Genomic DNA, 17,138 nt, shown 5'->3' with positions numbered 1-17,138 from the left:
TAGATAAACTGAAGGGCTACAGTGTTCAGCTGCTGAGCAGAAAGGACTTTGTTCTGCTCAGGGCTGAGGCCAAGCTAATTCCCATACGCTGCCCCAGCATCCAGGTAGGTGTGCCATGGGAAAGCTTAATAACTTGCAGTTCTTCTACAGAGAAGGAACAATGGCATTTCCTTTTGGTAACTTTAGCATGCTCAAGCTCAAAATGGGGAGAGTGGCTTTCTTTGTGCACAGGTGGTAAGTGTTCACTTGCCAAGTTGACCTCCAGCTTCACTGCTTGATAGCAATGAGAAGATCTGCTGCCACATCACAAAAATCACGATGGACAGATTCAGACTTCCAAGAAAGAAGGGATAAAAGCAGGATCTCTACTCCTGGGCAAGGCAAGTGTGGACGTTTGCACAAGATCCAGCAGACTAACCTGAAGAAGACTTATTAAAAATTGATCTCCCGGAGTAACAACTGGAAAGATTAGTTTCTCAGAAAAGAAAGGAAATGGCAACAGCAGAAACAAAGCAACCCAGATGGCCCATAAGCAGACTAATTATATGAAAGACCCAGAAGCAACTCTGAAGTTACCAATCCAGCTGCCGAGAGCATCTGCCAAGTTGCCAGATGTTGCCAATGAAAACCTATCTTCCACAGTTCATCAAAGAAGTGGAGCTGCCTGGTGAAGTGAAACCTCTGCCAATAAAATAAATATTTTATCTAAAAAATATTTTCTACTAGGAATCGTTGAAAAATATAAAATTTTAACAACATGTCCAACCTGATGTTACAGTAGATAAATAATGAACCATACTTACAGAATGCATTGGCAAGATCTTATTGATAGGAAATATCTATGCTTAACATTTCATTTTCTAAGGCTACAGTCTTGGATTGTGTTAAACAAAGTGGTTTTATGAGGCATGAGGTTGATGGCACTCAGCTGGGGTTTGAATAATCTGCCTTGAATCTAGCAGTCACTTTTGCCACCTTGAGATAAAAGGCTTAAAGACAACAAAGCTGGAGGAGCCAAAGGTGACAGTAGTGGGCACTGGAAGGTGGGGAGGCTGCAGAAATGACAGTGAACCACTCTGTGGCTGCCAGGCCACCTCTCCCAGAGCTCTGTGTCCTCCAGGACACAGTAAAGAAGAGCAGCAGTTCTTGGTGGGTAACTTACATTTTGCTCCTGCTAAATTTTATGAACTGAGCAAAAATGGATAGCTGCTAGAAAGGTTTCCTCTAGCAACTGGTAAAGGATCCGAGCAAGGAGCAGTATACACGTGCAGGGCTTCAACACTGGACACATAGGCTGCCCAACAGATTCACGCAAAGACTAGTTTTAATGTTGCTACGAGATCAAATTAATATTTCATTTTAAATCAGGAACTTATGTACTTTAAAAATCCTGTGTGATTTTTAAATGTGTCTATTAATGTTGCTAGTCCAGTGCCTTGGAAATACTATGTCAGTTCATCCTAGAGGCCAAAACCCAAACTGCCTGTGTAGTCTGCTAGCGAAGCAAAACATCTCTTTTTTCCAATGAACATGGGTGCTTTGGGATTCACACAAGCACATTTGGCAGCTTTTTCAAGTAATTTTTGGCCTGCAGAGCATCCACTAAACATGGGGAGCATTTCCTGTTGAGGAATATGATATGAATAAGAATGTGCTACTGGAGGATGAGCTATGGCACTTCTATCTAATTTAATTTGTCCAATATAGTTCACAGTATTTTATAATAATAATAATCAATAGCACAACATGTCTAAAAACTGCAAGGGCTAGGGTTGGAGGATGTCAACCTCATGTCTTTAATAATACATAATTCCTTAAATGTGCAACTAAATCACTGAAATATATGAGCTTAATTTGGAACCTCTTACACTTTGAAAATTAATATCTCTTTTTTAATAACTGGCTACAGAATTTGCAGACCAGACCAGATTTTTCTGATTTGTTTCCTTGGCTCTTAAATGGGATGATTCCCCAAGACCAATGGAAAAACATAAACCTCAGGAATATGTCCTTTGTGGCTCTCTCCCCTGCCTGTTTACACCTTGCCTTACCCTGATGACTTAAGACATTCCTGCAGGAGACCTAAATGTGGCTATTTCTCCGAGATCCTGCAACACACAGATTTATTGCTGACTGTCAGAGTTAGAAACAAATGCATTTGGGAATGCATTTCCTGAAGCTGTTAACTGAGTTGACAGAACAAGAGTGGGGCAGAGGGTGGGTAGTAAGAAAGAGGCCTCTATAACATTATTCCTTCTTTAGTAAACAAATTATAGTCATGATTCACAAAGAATGCCTTTACCTCTCCAAAGATTACTTTATAGCCACTGCGGAATACTGAATGTCCTGTGACTACTGAATATTCCTGGAAAAGCTCTGATTTTGCTGCTACATTCATCAGGTACCTGTGCTTAGATACTTAAATTAGGTCTCTTGGCATTGTCTGTATTTCAAAGAAACCACACTACCAGATGTGATACCTTCAGGACAGTAAGATAATTGGGTCTGGGGATGCAGGAACAGAAGACCTGCAGAGGCTGCCCTGCTCAGCCACAGGTGACACAGCACCTCTCACCCACAGGGCTCGTGGTAAGCAGGATGTAGAATAAGAAGTACATGGTAACAGCCTGGGAGAAGACAGCTACCTTTCCTTGCATCTGCTGTCTGAGAAGATAAAATGTTATTTTCAGACCATCTGATTTTGATGTCTTTTTCTGCCCCACTCAAGGGCATGCTGCTTCTTAGGCAGTTCCTCACCAGAGGGACAAGCAGTACATGCAGAGACTCTCCAAACTTTGTCACCAACATTCACAAAACAACTTGTTCTTCCTGTGAGTCCACAGTAGCTCATGTAAGATAAGAAACTACTGCAAGACTAGGAGCTTTAAAGAAGTTGCAAGCAAATATTTTCTAAGCAGTATGACTGTCTGTTCCTGTTTCACCTGAGTCTGAAAAATCCACAGGGATAAATAGGAAAATTAAAATACAAAGAGAAAACTGTTAGTGGACTTGAGCCTGCCAAGCAAGCCCTAAGCACCAGCAAAACAGTGTTGGTGGAGCAAGGACACTAAATGAAATGACACTTGAAAGTGTTCAAATTTACATTGTGTGTGTGAGGAATGAAGGCAAAGGAAGGCAAGTCAAAGGCAGACAAAGAGGTGCCAGAGAGGGGCAAAGAGCATGATATATTCTGCACTCTAGGCAATCAATGGAACAATGTACATGTGAGTTAACTCATTAATGGTTCCTGGAGTGAATCTTAGAGATTATGAAACACCAGCTGACAAGTCTCTACAAAGAAAATCTGTTTAGTAAATGCAAAAAGAAAAATCACAAACAAACCCAAGTTGGTTTCAACATTTATTTATAATTCAGTGTTCAATTCATAAATCAAGAAACAAAAGCCAGGATATCTTTTTAATCAAAGCTTTTGCTGCTCACAATATATGGTATAAGAAATTGAACTGATAGATCATTTATTATTGTTATGAAACTAAAGTCTTTATATTCTTAAGTGGAGTAAAGCAGACAGCAATATGTTCACATTAGAAAGTTCCTACTGTGAGTGAAAAATGGATTAAAATCGAGATACTGTTTAGTAAGACAGATGAATCTGTAGTTTAGTTATTTTTGGCTGTGAAACTGCTAGAACTATACACAACACTGGGAGAAATCACCTTGCCAGTTTACCCTGTGTGTCTGTGTTTGGCAAACACAGCCTGCAGGGTGTGTAGTCCGTTTGCATGCAATCAGATCTCTGACCTGAAACGTGTACATTCTGGAACATTAATTGGCACAATTAAAAAGTTATTTAGAGGATGAGCTTGGAGCAAAAAATGTTGTTGCTTCTCAGAATCCTGAAACACAACCTGGACTTCCTAATAAGCCATTTTAACTGTTTGCAGAGATGTTATAATTGTTCACTGAGGGGGGAAAGTAATGATCAAACCACCCATGCAACAGACAGATCTGAAGAGTCCAGCATGTGTCAGTGCAAAGCAAATTTATTCTATAAAGTGACTAGTGTGAAAAAGAATTAGAAAGGATTATAAAAATACACTACCATATGTTGTAGTAGTTGAAAGTGATTAATCCAGTTCTTAAATCCTATTTTAAACTCCCTTTCATTTCTGTCTATAGAAAAATAGAAGCCACATTGCTTTGTTTGCATGCTATGTAGTTAATTACATCTTCTAAGAAACTCTTTTAAAACTAAATGTAATGTTTAATTACAAAATGCTCTCCTTGAAAACAGTTAGCTTGTACATTGATTTGTAGTTCATTAAAAATGCTTTCTTAATTATATTTCCAGCCAGAAAATACACAGAGATTAAAGAGTCTATAGAGAAGTTTTGAAATCACAGCATGAATTGTAACAAGAAAGTTACACTTCAAATAGTGGACAACTGACAGCCACGACCACCTTTCTGTAATTTCAAAACTTAAATGTTGCAAAAATAGTAATTGGAAAGCAGTGATCAGTGTACCATCTATCAGTATAACATTTTTTTATAGGAGTAGATTTGCAAGGACTAATTAGAAAGCGAATCAATTGCATCAAAGCAGGGTAAAGCTCCCCTCAGCCGTGGGCCGGGCGGCTCAGCGCGCCGGGTTCACGGCCAAGGGCAGCCCGCGCCTGGGCTCGTAGGGGGTTGTCCTGGAAACCATGCGGATGCAGTCGATGACAGGGCACACGCTGAGACACAGGGTGCAGCCTGTACAGCTGTCAGTAACCGTGGGCAGGTGGGTTTCGGGATCAAACTGGATAGCCTGCAACCAGGAATAAACATTATTGATGTCACGCACCGGGAAGGTCAGAATTGCTCCCATTCTAGCGTCTGCATTTCCTGCGCTGCAACACTTGGAGACATCTTGGTGTGATTCTGCACTGCAGCTATAGCAACTGTTCCACTGGCAGGGAACAAAAAACCCCCTCTCCAGACACTGAAATTAGAGAGGTGGGCCAAATTACACCTTGGAAAAGCTCACGGGCCACAGGGGCTGGTTACAAAAGGAGGAGTTTGCACCACAATATTTAAACTCCCAGAGGGTATTTCTCCTTGATGTAAAGGAAGTATTTCCTAAGGTACCAATGTGCTGGGGTAACTGGTTTAGAGGAGACACCAGACCACACCAGTACAGCTTCAGCACAATGCCCATCACAAGGCATTCTTTTGACTTTTCAACACAGCATAAACAATCTAATTTAATAAACAGCAGAGAAAAACACAGCTTATTGTGCCTCGTGTGATTACTTTTCTTTGCAAATCTTTGAAAGGAATATCAGAGTTTGGGGCAGGCAGAGCTTGCTTTAGTTCTCACGTTCCATGCAGTGAATCCTCATTACCAATTAGTGTGATAAGTGTATTTGAATGTGAAATAACAGTTGCAGTCTCAATGATATAAGCTCCTGGTTATAATGGAAATGGCAATTAAAAGCAAAAACAAAAGCTTCATGCAACTGCAAACTGTCAATATCTAAGAAGCAAGACTAGAAAAGTAAAAAATTTTAAAAAGCACCAGAAACACTGAATATCCACTTTGAAGAGTTTAGGAGGGAAAATCAGGCCTGAAAGTTGAACTCTGGCAAACAAGCAGAGCCTTAGGAAATCTCCCTGACCACTGTCAGCTTCTGGGAGAGGCAGGGAGGTGATGGGAAGTACTGGTGCTGCTGCAGGTTGGCTCCTAAGGCAGATTTGAGGCATTTGGGGTTTCAGTGCTAGGAAGGCGCAGAAGTTGCTGTAGCAACCAGCAAGGGCACAAAGTCTGTAGTAACTGCTCTGGATCTCTGAGTTTTACTTTAGCTTGGGCACAAAGAGAGCTCTGGCTCGTGAGTATTTAAGGAGGACTCCTTTCTTTCTCTCTCCCTAACAACAATGCACATCTTGAAAGGGAGTTCAAAGAGGGAGAGGAAGTCAGGACTACAGAGCTGACTTTAAATTAAGGGAAGCTTTTCTGTTGGAGTCATGCAAGGTGACAGCTGTGTAGAGCAGCATGGATATTTCTGAAACAAAGGGAAGCATAAAGCAGATGCTGTTTTGAAGGTGAGGGGGGTTGTTGTTGATTTATTTGCAATTAAGAATTCCTGTGCAATTCTGTTCAATTAATTTCTTTTCAATTTCCTTAATTAAATAAGGAAAAAGCATTTTTCTTTTGTGCTTAGAAAACCTAATGGGAGTTTAAACTTTGGTTCTTTTGGTGCTGATTTTTATTTCCAGTTACAGAAAATAAAATTTACTAAATCTAAATCCAATCTTATGCTCTCTAAGGGTTATATGAAAAATATAAGTCTCCTGATAAATCTGATGTAAGGGAAAAGGTGAAGATTGCAATGTCACTAAGAAATTTAGACAGTTAAAAGGCTACTGTAGTAATCTATTTTTGGAAAAAAACACCATTAATTTTCTTGTATCAATGGTAAAAATCCTTTGCTCTGACATACTTGTTTCAAATGCAGTTGATTTGCAATGGAAGACTTCTTTCTGTGACTTTATGTAGTTCAAGTCATCAGACCTATTATTGGTTAGACTGAATTCAAGGCAAACAAAAACTCAGGGTATCCAGAGGACACTCAGTGCTCAATTAAAGTATTTATTTTCGACAAGCTCTTCTCAGACTAAGATGTATGGAAACACCCATGTAGAAATTACTGCTTGCTGCATATTGGATTCTATGAAAGTTATGCTAGACCATATTTTGATTTTCTTTCTCCTGTACTGTCTTTTTTACTGCAGACCAGTCCATCAGCTCCAGTGCACATGGCATGGAATTGCACCTAGACATGCTGATATATTTCATACAACTTGCTACCATATTGAGCAATCAGAGAAATACTTTGCTGCAAACAGGATCCTCAGCTCAAAATTGGGCCATTTTCTGGTCACAGTGATTTCTGCAAGCTTCAACCTTGCTGCTCAAAAAACCCTGGCAGTTATCCTGGAGAAAGGATTTGTAACTCAATCAAGATCAAAACAAAACCCTATCTGCCTGAAACCTGAGTTAGTTTGGTTACTCTGAGGGAACAAGACCTGGGTTTCTTAAAAAGCATTTGGCAATAAGACCAGCCCATGTCTCCCCACATCCCCTTGGTGGGAAGGGATGTGTTCTTCCCTTTCTCCCTCATGAACCTGAAAACCATCAGGAGCTACATTTTCTGCCATTCAACCTGGGGCTTCTTAATTCCTTCCCCTTAAAAAGGATCCCAGTTGCAGTCAGGGCCCTGTGACAGTGACGTGGTCTGTGCAGCCTCGCAGGACCAGCCGTGTTCCGGCATGGCTTGTGAGCCAGAGCCTGGGAGCATGATGGGCTTTGAATTCAACATTTTAGGCATCTGTTTTTACCACCTGCTCATTAACAGAAGGTGAATTCTTTCTTCCCAGCAGCAGAAAGATAACTCATTGTGCCTTTCTGCTAATTACAGCTGTGCTCTTACCTGGTAGCCAGAATCATTACAGGTCATGTAGCATTTGCCACAGTTGATACACATTTCCTCATCAATCAGAGCCACAACTTGCTCTGTGTTGCACAGATCACCATATGTTCCAATATACTGCAGTGCTTTTCCAATTACATCCTAGGGGGGAAAAAAAAGTTATTGACTCGTTTATAAGATACCTAGGCAGTCTCTACAGCTGCACTGGAGCACTCTCTAGTACTTCAACTAGGAAGAGGAAGATTTGGCCGTGCATTTTGATGAGATTTAGGATTTTTCTTATAAATTTCCAAATGGCTGACCTTCATACCCCCTGTAAAATACAAAGCATTTTCCATACAGGCACATTTTGAATGTAGGCAGTACTACAAGTATACATTGTGTACAAACACGTTCTACAAATAGGTTACACATTTAGTACTTGATTTTGCACGTGCTATTGTTTTGCTGTGATTGGGTGAAACTTCAAGGAACAAACTGGAATATCAATGGGAATGACATGATCTAATCAGATCATCTTTGGTCATTTCTCACTAGCACAGATTTAAGAACTCACAGCAAGGAAAGAAAAAAAACTGAGAGAGAACAATAATAGCTCTTCTCTCTTTAGCAAGGTGCAAAAATGACATGATCATAAATTTATTACAAATACTGCACAGAAGTAAGCTCTGGGTCTAATCCTGCAAGATCTGTTAACTTCACAAATAGGAACTTGCTGCATCAACCTTACACATCAGTGCTGCAAAAGGCGTATGCCAGCAGAGCGTACACCAAAAAGGAAAGCTCTGCTACATAAATTAAATGCAGAAATGAGTCCAACCTTATCTTCATAGTCTGCTAAGAACTTGGAAACCCAGCACTACTTTCTGAAAGAATGAGGTCTACCTGGTCTTCAGCACTTGTACAATCCTATCTTTATGCAGAGACAAATTTCTTTGTTCACTGGATGCAGTATTAGGATGTGTGAAGCTTCTCCTAGTGACTGTTGAGCTAGAAAATTAAAAAAAAATCCTATGCCCAGGAAGAAAGACTGGCAAATTGTACTGTTTCCTTGTTCCAAAAACACTCAAATGTTTTCTCTCTGCCAAACCCCATAGTTGCTGCCATGTGAAATACCTTGGTTGCATTCATGCAATACTAAAAGCCTTCCAGTTCTTCTCAGCAACATGCAGAGAACATTAATGCTCTTTCAGCATAAAACAGCTATGGCACATTGCTAAAGGCAGCATGATGAGTGTGGACAGATGACTGTGAGCAAGTTATCACAGCTTAATGAGTTAACACTCATCACTCGAACTGTGCAAGCTGATTTTGTGCATTGCCCAAAATCACTGCAAATTTGAAGTAAAATCTGTTTGCTTAAACTACTGTAAAAGGTCAATTAACTACTATGAAAGTGTTTCAGCTAATGCATTTTACTAGAACCATGCTTGAACAAGAATCCCTTTACTGTGCCCTTTACTCCACTGATGAACTACAGTAACTAAATCAAATGTGATCTCCTAGGAACTGCTTACACCTCCATATTTTCATTTCCAGTTCTTAATCAGAAACATTCATGGTTTTACTGGATTTACAGCAGTTTTCAGGTGTCTGCAGTCTTCTGTGTCAGCTGAAATACTGTTGTGGTAGACTTCAGCTCCAGTTTGTTTCAACTCTCATGTAGGCTTGTCTGTTGACAAGCCTTGAATTTTTAACCTGCTAGAGGTTTCAAAATACATGTGTTTTTGTGTGATCTGCTGGCCTCAGCAACACTAAGTATCCTTGAGCCTCTCTTGTGTGTATACAGCCCTCAAACATTCCACTGCCACAAATCCATTTCGCCTACAAGTGATGAGCTGTGTGCTCAAGAATTGAAAGAAATTATGTAAAACCTGCACAAGATAAAATTGAGTAGCTTTCCACTGCCTGCCCATGTTGCAAAAGGATAAACAGGGGGAGATTCCTGATAGTGAAGAGCTTTTCAGTCTAAAAAACCATATGTGTAAAAAGCGTAGGTAATTTTCTCAGGGAGGTTCTGGATTCACATTCATATTCTTTAAATATTCTTTGGATGTTAAGAAAACCTGCAGAGCTCAAGTGGGTTACAGAGATGTACTACTCCAGTAACTGTGGAATGGAGTGTCTTGCTTTATGAGAGAAGACAAAAAGAACCTTACAAGATGTTTAGCCTAGGAAGCTGATGGCAGAGCAGGAATATAATGTCTATATATATACATCAGGGAGGAAAAAGGGCTATTTAAGTTAAATGAAGATGTTGGCACAAGAACACACGATTGTCAGCCAGCCATGGATAAATTCAAAGCTAGAAATTAGAAAAGGCTTTTTAAATGGGAAATGAGTGAAGTGGTTAATGCCCTTCCAGGGAAACAGCTGGAGAAGATGGGGGAGACAGTCCAAGGTTTAGGGTAGCTATTTAAATAGCTCAGGAAATGGTTGCTTGAAACAACATGATCAAAATTGATTTTTCTAGCTACAAACTTACAAAGGGAATAACAAAAACAATGCATAAGGCATGGTGATTTCTGCATTTTTAACCAAGTCTCACTTCTCACAGCTCACAAAAATACACTTTTGGGAACTTAGAATCCCAAATAGGGAGCATGATGGCACTTTAGAGGCCTGAAAGTGATTTCAAAAGACTGTGTCAAAGATTTACTACTCATTTACACTCATTGGTGTTGTGTCTTTTATTCTCTTCTTTCTCTCAAGCAAAGACTGTATATTTATTCATTTGCAAAGTTTCAAGACATTATTGGCTAAAAAAGCAATGGTACTTAAAAGATATTCTGCAGGTGCACTCTTTTACAGCATCTCAGAGCTTCTTCTTTTCTCAAATCATAAATGCTTGGAACAAAATAAACAGTGCAGCAAGAAATAATCAGCTTTCACTGTTTAAAGCAGTTTCACTCAAAAAGCAACTGTCTAAAATGGCACTATGGGATTCCACACTTACTATATCTCAATGGCCTCTGGATCAAATTTGCACTATTTACAGATTAATTTTTTTTTTTTTTTTTTTTTTTTTTTTTTTTTTTTTTTTTTTTTTTTTTGCCAACTGCCAGACCTGCAAACAGAAGCTAGGTTCTGAAAGTCAAGCTGTGTTCTTTCTGGCTTATGCATTAGCAGCAGCAATTTAAAAACAAAACAAAACAAAACAAAACAATCCCAAAAAAAAAAAACCAAAATTGGAAGTTAAATTTGCACCTTTGGGACAGCAGAGACCTAAAGTACTCTCTTTGATTACTGCTGTGCTCTCCTCCTCTTCTCAACATAACTGAAAAAACTGGGAAAGGAATGTAGTCCTGCAACTGGAACTGTCAGGGAATTCAGTTGCTATGGAGAGAATCAGAGCAGAATCCATTAGTTTTATGTTACTAATGAATAAAGAAAAAAAATTCTTTTTGTCACAAAGCTAAACAGATGTGGGTTTGAGTATACACAAGGAGAAGATCTGTTCAGCAGGATATTAATTTTGCAATTCTACAATAGGTGCATTTTATGTTAATGTATCAACCATTTTATGATGATTAGCTTTTCAGTAGTCATCATATTAGTAAACCTCTATTTGTAAATACAATTCATGGTTCAGCTCTGGTCCTTGTAGACCTGCTGTGTCCATCTTTATGCAGATGCTTTTGTAAAAGCCCATGCTGTGTTCTAGAGATGATGAACATCACAGGCCTCTGATTAGAAAGCCATACTCAGTGCAGGTAGTGCATGCCATAAAGCAACTCAAAGGGAACACACATTAGGGAAGTACCTGCCTTCCACCTGATCTTTTTTGGCAATAAAGGTGAGGCATAGTCAGAGAGCGAGGGATGAAAAGAAGAAACATTAGAAATAAAACTATGGATTAAAGAATAAAAAAGTTACCAGAATATGAGGGTACATGACCAAGGTCAATTTACAGTAAAGTAGCTTAAAAAAAAAAAAAAATATATATATATATATATATATAAAGCTAACTTTTCTTGAAAGATTACAGACACTTTGCCAATACTTAAAAAAGGCTACTAAAGGTACTCTGAGATTTAGGGACATCTAAGCCTTATTTTCAGTATAACAGCTGCAATACTAGCTAAAGTGGGCCTTAGAAAATAATTCAAATCATAGAATCATACCGTATCATACAATATCCTGAGCTGGAAGGGACCCATATCATGGAGTCCAGTTACTGGCTGAACACAGGACAATCACAAAAAATCACACTACTTGCCTGTGAATGTTGTCCACTTAAATGAAGCTTTGTGACACAATTCTATATAGTTTCTATAATGAAAATTATGCTTCTTGTATTGATCACATTTCTTTACGAAAATTGTGAAGTAACAAATTCAAAAAAATCCCTCTTAAAAAACCAAAAACCCCGTAATTTTAATGTTTTACAAGACCTCTGACAGAGGCCTATGACACAAGAGAGCTCCAAAATTAAATAGCCATGAAGTGGCTAAATAGAGCAAAAAATAAAGGGCTGGAATACAGTGATCAATGTTCAGAAAAGGTAAAGTATTAGCAGAACAAAGTGTCTCAATTTTCTGGTTTAGCTATGATGTTGTTTAATATGCTTGAGTGTGTTTCAGGAAAAGCTTTGAACCAGAAGACTGTAGAGCTGATACAAGTTTTCATTTAAACTAAATTAAAATCCAAGGAATTTGTAGGTATTTTATAAAACTAGAAGAACAGGTACTATCACAGTGAAAAAATGCAGTTCGACAAGCAGCTTATCAAAGTAACTAACTTTTGCTGATCTTGCCAACAGATATATTCTAGATTAAAGAAAGCTGCAAGAGAAAACAGGGTAGGAGACACCACTGACAGCTCATGGAACTGTCCTGATCAGAGGCGAACAAACTAGCCCCCATAACTACTGTAGTGCTGTTGTTCCAATTAATCAGCCATGATGTGCAATACGCAGTCATTCCAGTGTTACCAACAGAAGCAGAGTGCCCCGGAGCACTGGGCAATGATTAATGGGATGAAATTTAACAAGTCTAAATGCCAGATTGTGCACTAAGGAGAGAGTAACACCAGGCAGAAATAAAACCAGAGCAGCTCTGCAGGAAGGGATCTGGGGGTGCTGCAGCAAACATGACACAGCTGGCCAAAAGAGGCGAGCATCCCACTGTGTGCAGCACTGCCCGGGCCTCACCTGGCAGACTGCCTGCAGCTCTGGGCCCCACCACTTCAGAAACATGTGAAGGTACTTGAATGCATCCAGAGCAGGGCAACAAAGCTGGGGAAAGGGCTGGAATGAGGAGCAGCAAAGGACTTTGGGCTTGTCTAGTTTGTAGTTTGCCCTCTACAACTTCCTGGGTGGGGGAAATGAAGAGAGAGCTGGTGATCTCTTCTCCCTGGTATTCAGTGATAGGACGTGTAGGAATGGTTCAAAGCTGTGCCAGGGGAGGTTCACAGTGGACAGTAGAAAGCATTTCTTTACTGAGAGGTTGGTCATGCACTGGAATAGGTTTCCCTGAGAGGTGGTCAAAGCCTGTCAGTGTTTAAGAGACATTTGGACAAATGCCCTTAACAACATGCTTTATCTTTTGGTCAGTCCTGAAGTGGTCAGGCAGTTGGACTAGATGGTCACTGTCGGTCCCTTCCAACTGAAATTATTTTTTTCTATTCTGTTACATTGCTGAGCCACTTGAGGCAGACCTGCCACATTCAGAGTGGGGAGGGAAAGAGGAACTTTGGATTTCTAGGATTTCTCCCCATATCTAAAGACTAAAATTTACTTAACCACTATATATAATGAAAATATTCTCTGAGGTGACGAAAAGAAGAGAAGAGAAGAGAAGAGAAGAGAAGAGAAGAGAAGAGAAGAGAAGAGAAGAGAAGAGAAGAGAAGAGAAGAGAAGAGAAGAGAAGAGAAGAGAAGAGAAGAGAAGAGAAGAGAAGAGAAGAGAAGAGAAGAGACGAGACCATTATGGGCTATTGCAGGGGGGATTATTTCTGTGATTCATGTTTGAGTATATATTTGGGAGAAGCAGCCTTAGAGTTCCATAAATTAGGGGAGACACATGCATAGTTCCACCTGAAATATGTAACATCTCCACATTTATGATGAAGATTGCAATATGGTCTTTTCCAGGCAGGCAAGCACAAGGTAAAACTACTCATGTTGAACACACAGATACATGCTAGGAAGGATCCAAATGGTGCAAAATAGAGCTGTCCTTACTTCAATATTCCTCACTTCCCAAGAGGCTTTTAGAGATTTATCACAGCACTGGACTAAATGTGGCTAATGCCTCCTGCAGTTCTGGCTTTTAGACAGGTACTTATACCAGCAAAAAAAGACTTGCATATATATATGTATGTGCAAAAGACCATGTAAATGTATCTGTACCAACAAGGGTGAAAAAAATCTCAAACAAAAGGAACTTAAGCTTGAGGATCTCTGTGGATATTTTTCCAGCAGGTGGAACAGCATGTCATGCCCTAGCTAAGAGAGCTATGCCAGAATGTTTGAGCTACCAAACAATCTCTACAGCAAGGCTTCTGGAATAAAAAAAAAGGAGGAAATAAAGTAAGCAGATAAATGGTGACTGAATATTGTGGTATAGGCCCCAAAGGACAAAGAACTAAATTATTAGGAAGAAAAACACAGGATCATATAAAGAAAGAAATTAAAACAATAAGGAGGCAACCTGAGGTAGGCAAATACATCTGTGGGATGTACAAAACTGCAACTGAAAAGAAAAGATCCAGGGCACATACCCACATAGAGCACAATTTCTAATATTACAGACAAGTGAGAAAAGAATAAACAACTCTGCCAAATATCAAAATATGCAGTTTCAATTAATATTGAAAAATAGAGAAAATAAAGAGAAAAGCCATGGGAAAAGACATCCAAAATTAAATTAAGTTTTGGATAATCACAGAGGGGTTTTAAATTAACAAATAAATGGCAATTTGACAGGATGTAGAATTTATATAAGTGCTGGAATTTACATATCACCAGCCCAAGAGCCAATTAGATGGATGAGAAAATTTTGGGAAGGCATCAGGAAATTTGTAGCAACCCCCCAAAAATACAACCAGACAATGCAGGGGTCATAGCTCTTTCAAGGGAAACTATCTTCTCCTTTACGTACAAGCATGGTGTCTAGAGTGCCCCCAGAGCCTCTCTTTTTCAGGATGAACAACCACAAGTCTCTCAGTCCGTCTACATAAGAAAGGTGCTCCTGCTGTTTGATCACCTTGGTCACCCTCTGAGGGCTACTCTGCTGTGTCTATTTGTCCAGGAGCTTCTGTACAGCTCTGCAGGCCTCTGGGAATTTTTCCCTGATCTCCTCTTTGTTGGGGTGCATCACTCCTAAGCTTGGAAGAGGTGATTCTTGGACATTACCAGTTTACTTGGGCCTCTCTTCCCTCCAGTGCTTTATTTCATAGTTCTCTATCAGGCAGATCCCTGAAGAGGCTATATTCTCACTCCTCCCTGTGACTGAAATTGCTGTCTTTTCCCCCTTTTAAAAGACATTATCTGAGAGGCGCTGCCACCGCTGTAGTGCTGTTGTTCCAGTTAATCAGCCATGATGTGGAATACGCAGTCATTCCAGTGTTAGCAACAGAAGCGGAGGGTCTGTCCTGCAGCTGGCTGCCAGTGGCTCTGTCAGGCCCTGGGGAGCTTCCAGCAGCTTCTCACAGAAGCCACCCCTGCAGCCTGACCTCTATCAAAGCTTGCCATGCAAACCCAATGCAACACCTCTGGCTGCTGGTTTTGTCATTACGGTGAGAACATTCCCTTCCAAAGAGCTGGTCAGACTGAAATACTGCCAGGAGTCAGCTTTGGCAATGCCTGTCTTCTTGTAAGAGCTTCAGGGTGAGGAAGATGAGACCCTGATTTCTGTGGCTGAGAAGCTCCTCAGACACCACTCAGAAGTATTCAATATCTGTGTAAACAAATGTTGGTGTTTGGGAGGAATTAGTTTTCCTCTTCTTCTGCAACGGGCTCTCTTTTCTTTGTTTTAATTTATCTCCTACTACTTGGATCTTTGTTTACTTTTCTACTTGGCGTTAGGCATAATAAATTATTGACCTCAATTTTTTTGATATTTTTTTCCCAGGTCTTCATGTCTGTTTTTCCCTCTTGCTAAACTTTTCTCTTCATTCAGTTTACTTGCTTTTGAATGGTTACCAGTTTTTTGGTTTTCTGCTGTTTTCAGAAGCAAGCCATCTCATTGAAAATGCGGTTATTGGCTGTTGCTTCTTCTTTCTCTTTTTTCCCTACATCAATACTCTTCCTGCAAGGAGAACAGAACCATGAAACCTCTGAGGTCAAGCAGGCTTTGAAAATGCTCATCATAGTGAGGAAAAAAGAGTAGATTGCTGTTCTTTGGAACTTTTTGTATATATATATATATATATATATATATATATATGTAAGAGAACCTCAGCACAAGAGGACAGGCCATCCCACCAGTTAGCTTGGAATACTGGATGTATCAGTAAACTGCAAAATTCTCTTGGAAATTATATGGTTTTCTGAGCTACAGCTCATGTTCTATTTTATGTTTGGCCTTGTTTTTTTCAAGAATTCTTACGCGTCTGCTCATGTAGATATCTGATATTCTTCCATATATGAAGAAGACAGTCAACAAGGTCAACAGATATAATTTTCATATTGCTTTATAAATGGTCTCCATGAGAATCCTGATTTTAAAAAAAATTATTTTTCCTATTCAGACTTGATGTTTAAGTAAGCTCTAAAGTGAACACCTAGAATAACTAGCTCATGCCGTTTCATTTTATTGATATTTATTGACTACCTAAGGGAAGGGAAAAGCTTCAATGTATGGATTATGCAGTAGATAGGGGTCACAGGTTTTATTTTTATCTTGACATTTACTCATGGTAGACAGTGGATCAGCTACTTAGACAAACATTCTCCAGCTTTAAAAGTTCAATCTCTAAACCTATGACACAGCTTTAATATGTACTGAACACCAGCCTTTGCCATCGATCCCACGTGAGGGATGGAGGCACTTAGCCCAGTGCATGTAATCAAAAGGTATCATGCAAAGCAGCTCATACTGCAGCATTCAAACTGAAAGAAATTCTAAACAGTTCTGCTTTGTTCTTCAAGGCATCACCCCTGCTTGATCTGCAACTACTGTTCCATTGCCTGAATATCTTCATTCTGAAAAATGACATTAGGGAAATACCTGTACACATACATCACAAATCATTTCCCATCGATTTTGGTTAAAAGCTAGAAAGTCTGCATAAAGAGTTGTCTTTGATGTCCTCTAACAAGCTTAAAAGCAGTAATAACCAACTCAAACTGCTAGAAATGACTGTGCATGTCAACTGCCTATCACTTCTTATGCATGTATTTTTGTTACCTTGATTGCTGGAATGGGTTTCTTCGGAACAAAGTGTTTTTTCTCAGGAAGCTCAGCAGCCATGTTCTGTGCCTTCAGTTTTATCTTGTTCTCAGCTATTATCTTTTTGCGTTGCTCCAGGTAAGGCCCAAAACTGGGCAGTTTCTGAAACAAAAATCAGTAAACATGATTATGCTTAGTAAGTGGGTGTAGCAAAAAGATGAGTCTGATCCCAAGGGTGAGACCTTGAGTCCATGTTGACTACAACTTGCTTCTTACTCAGGAAGCTGAAATTGAAATCAGTAAGACTGCACCAGAGTGAGAAGTGAATAAAAATCAAATATGAACACTGGGATCTGACTTGGAAATAGATA

At 39.6% G+C, this 17,138-nt stretch overlaps 1 protein-coding gene across 1 annotated transcript in view; it reads right to left on the bottom strand.

The window, feature by feature from the left end:
- Positions 1-3,347: 3,347 nt before the first annotated feature.
- Positions 3,348-17,138, bottom strand: part of DPYD (dihydropyrimidine dehydrogenase) — a 339,310-nt gene continuing 325,519 nt past the window's right edge. The window contains exons 21-23 of the mRNA XM_053985511.1: positions 16,786-16,929; positions 7,433-7,573; positions 3,348-4,770 (exon numbers count right to left, since the gene is read on the bottom strand). Of these exons, the coding sequence (XP_053841486.1) occupies positions 4,600-4,770; positions 7,433-7,573; positions 16,786-16,929 (456 nt within the window). The 3' untranslated portion in view covers positions 3,348-4,599. The remainder of the gene's footprint in view (positions 4,771-7,432; positions 7,574-16,785; positions 16,930-17,138) is intronic.

Source organism: Vidua macroura, chromosome 9 (genome assembly GCF_024509145.1).
Source record: "Vidua macroura isolate BioBank_ID:100142 chromosome 9, ASM2450914v1, whole genome shotgun sequence".
NCBI classification, from domain to species: domain Eukaryota; kingdom Metazoa; phylum Chordata; class Aves; order Passeriformes; family Viduidae; genus Vidua; species Vidua macroura.
This window is presented reverse-complemented; position numbering and strand designations above follow the sequence as displayed.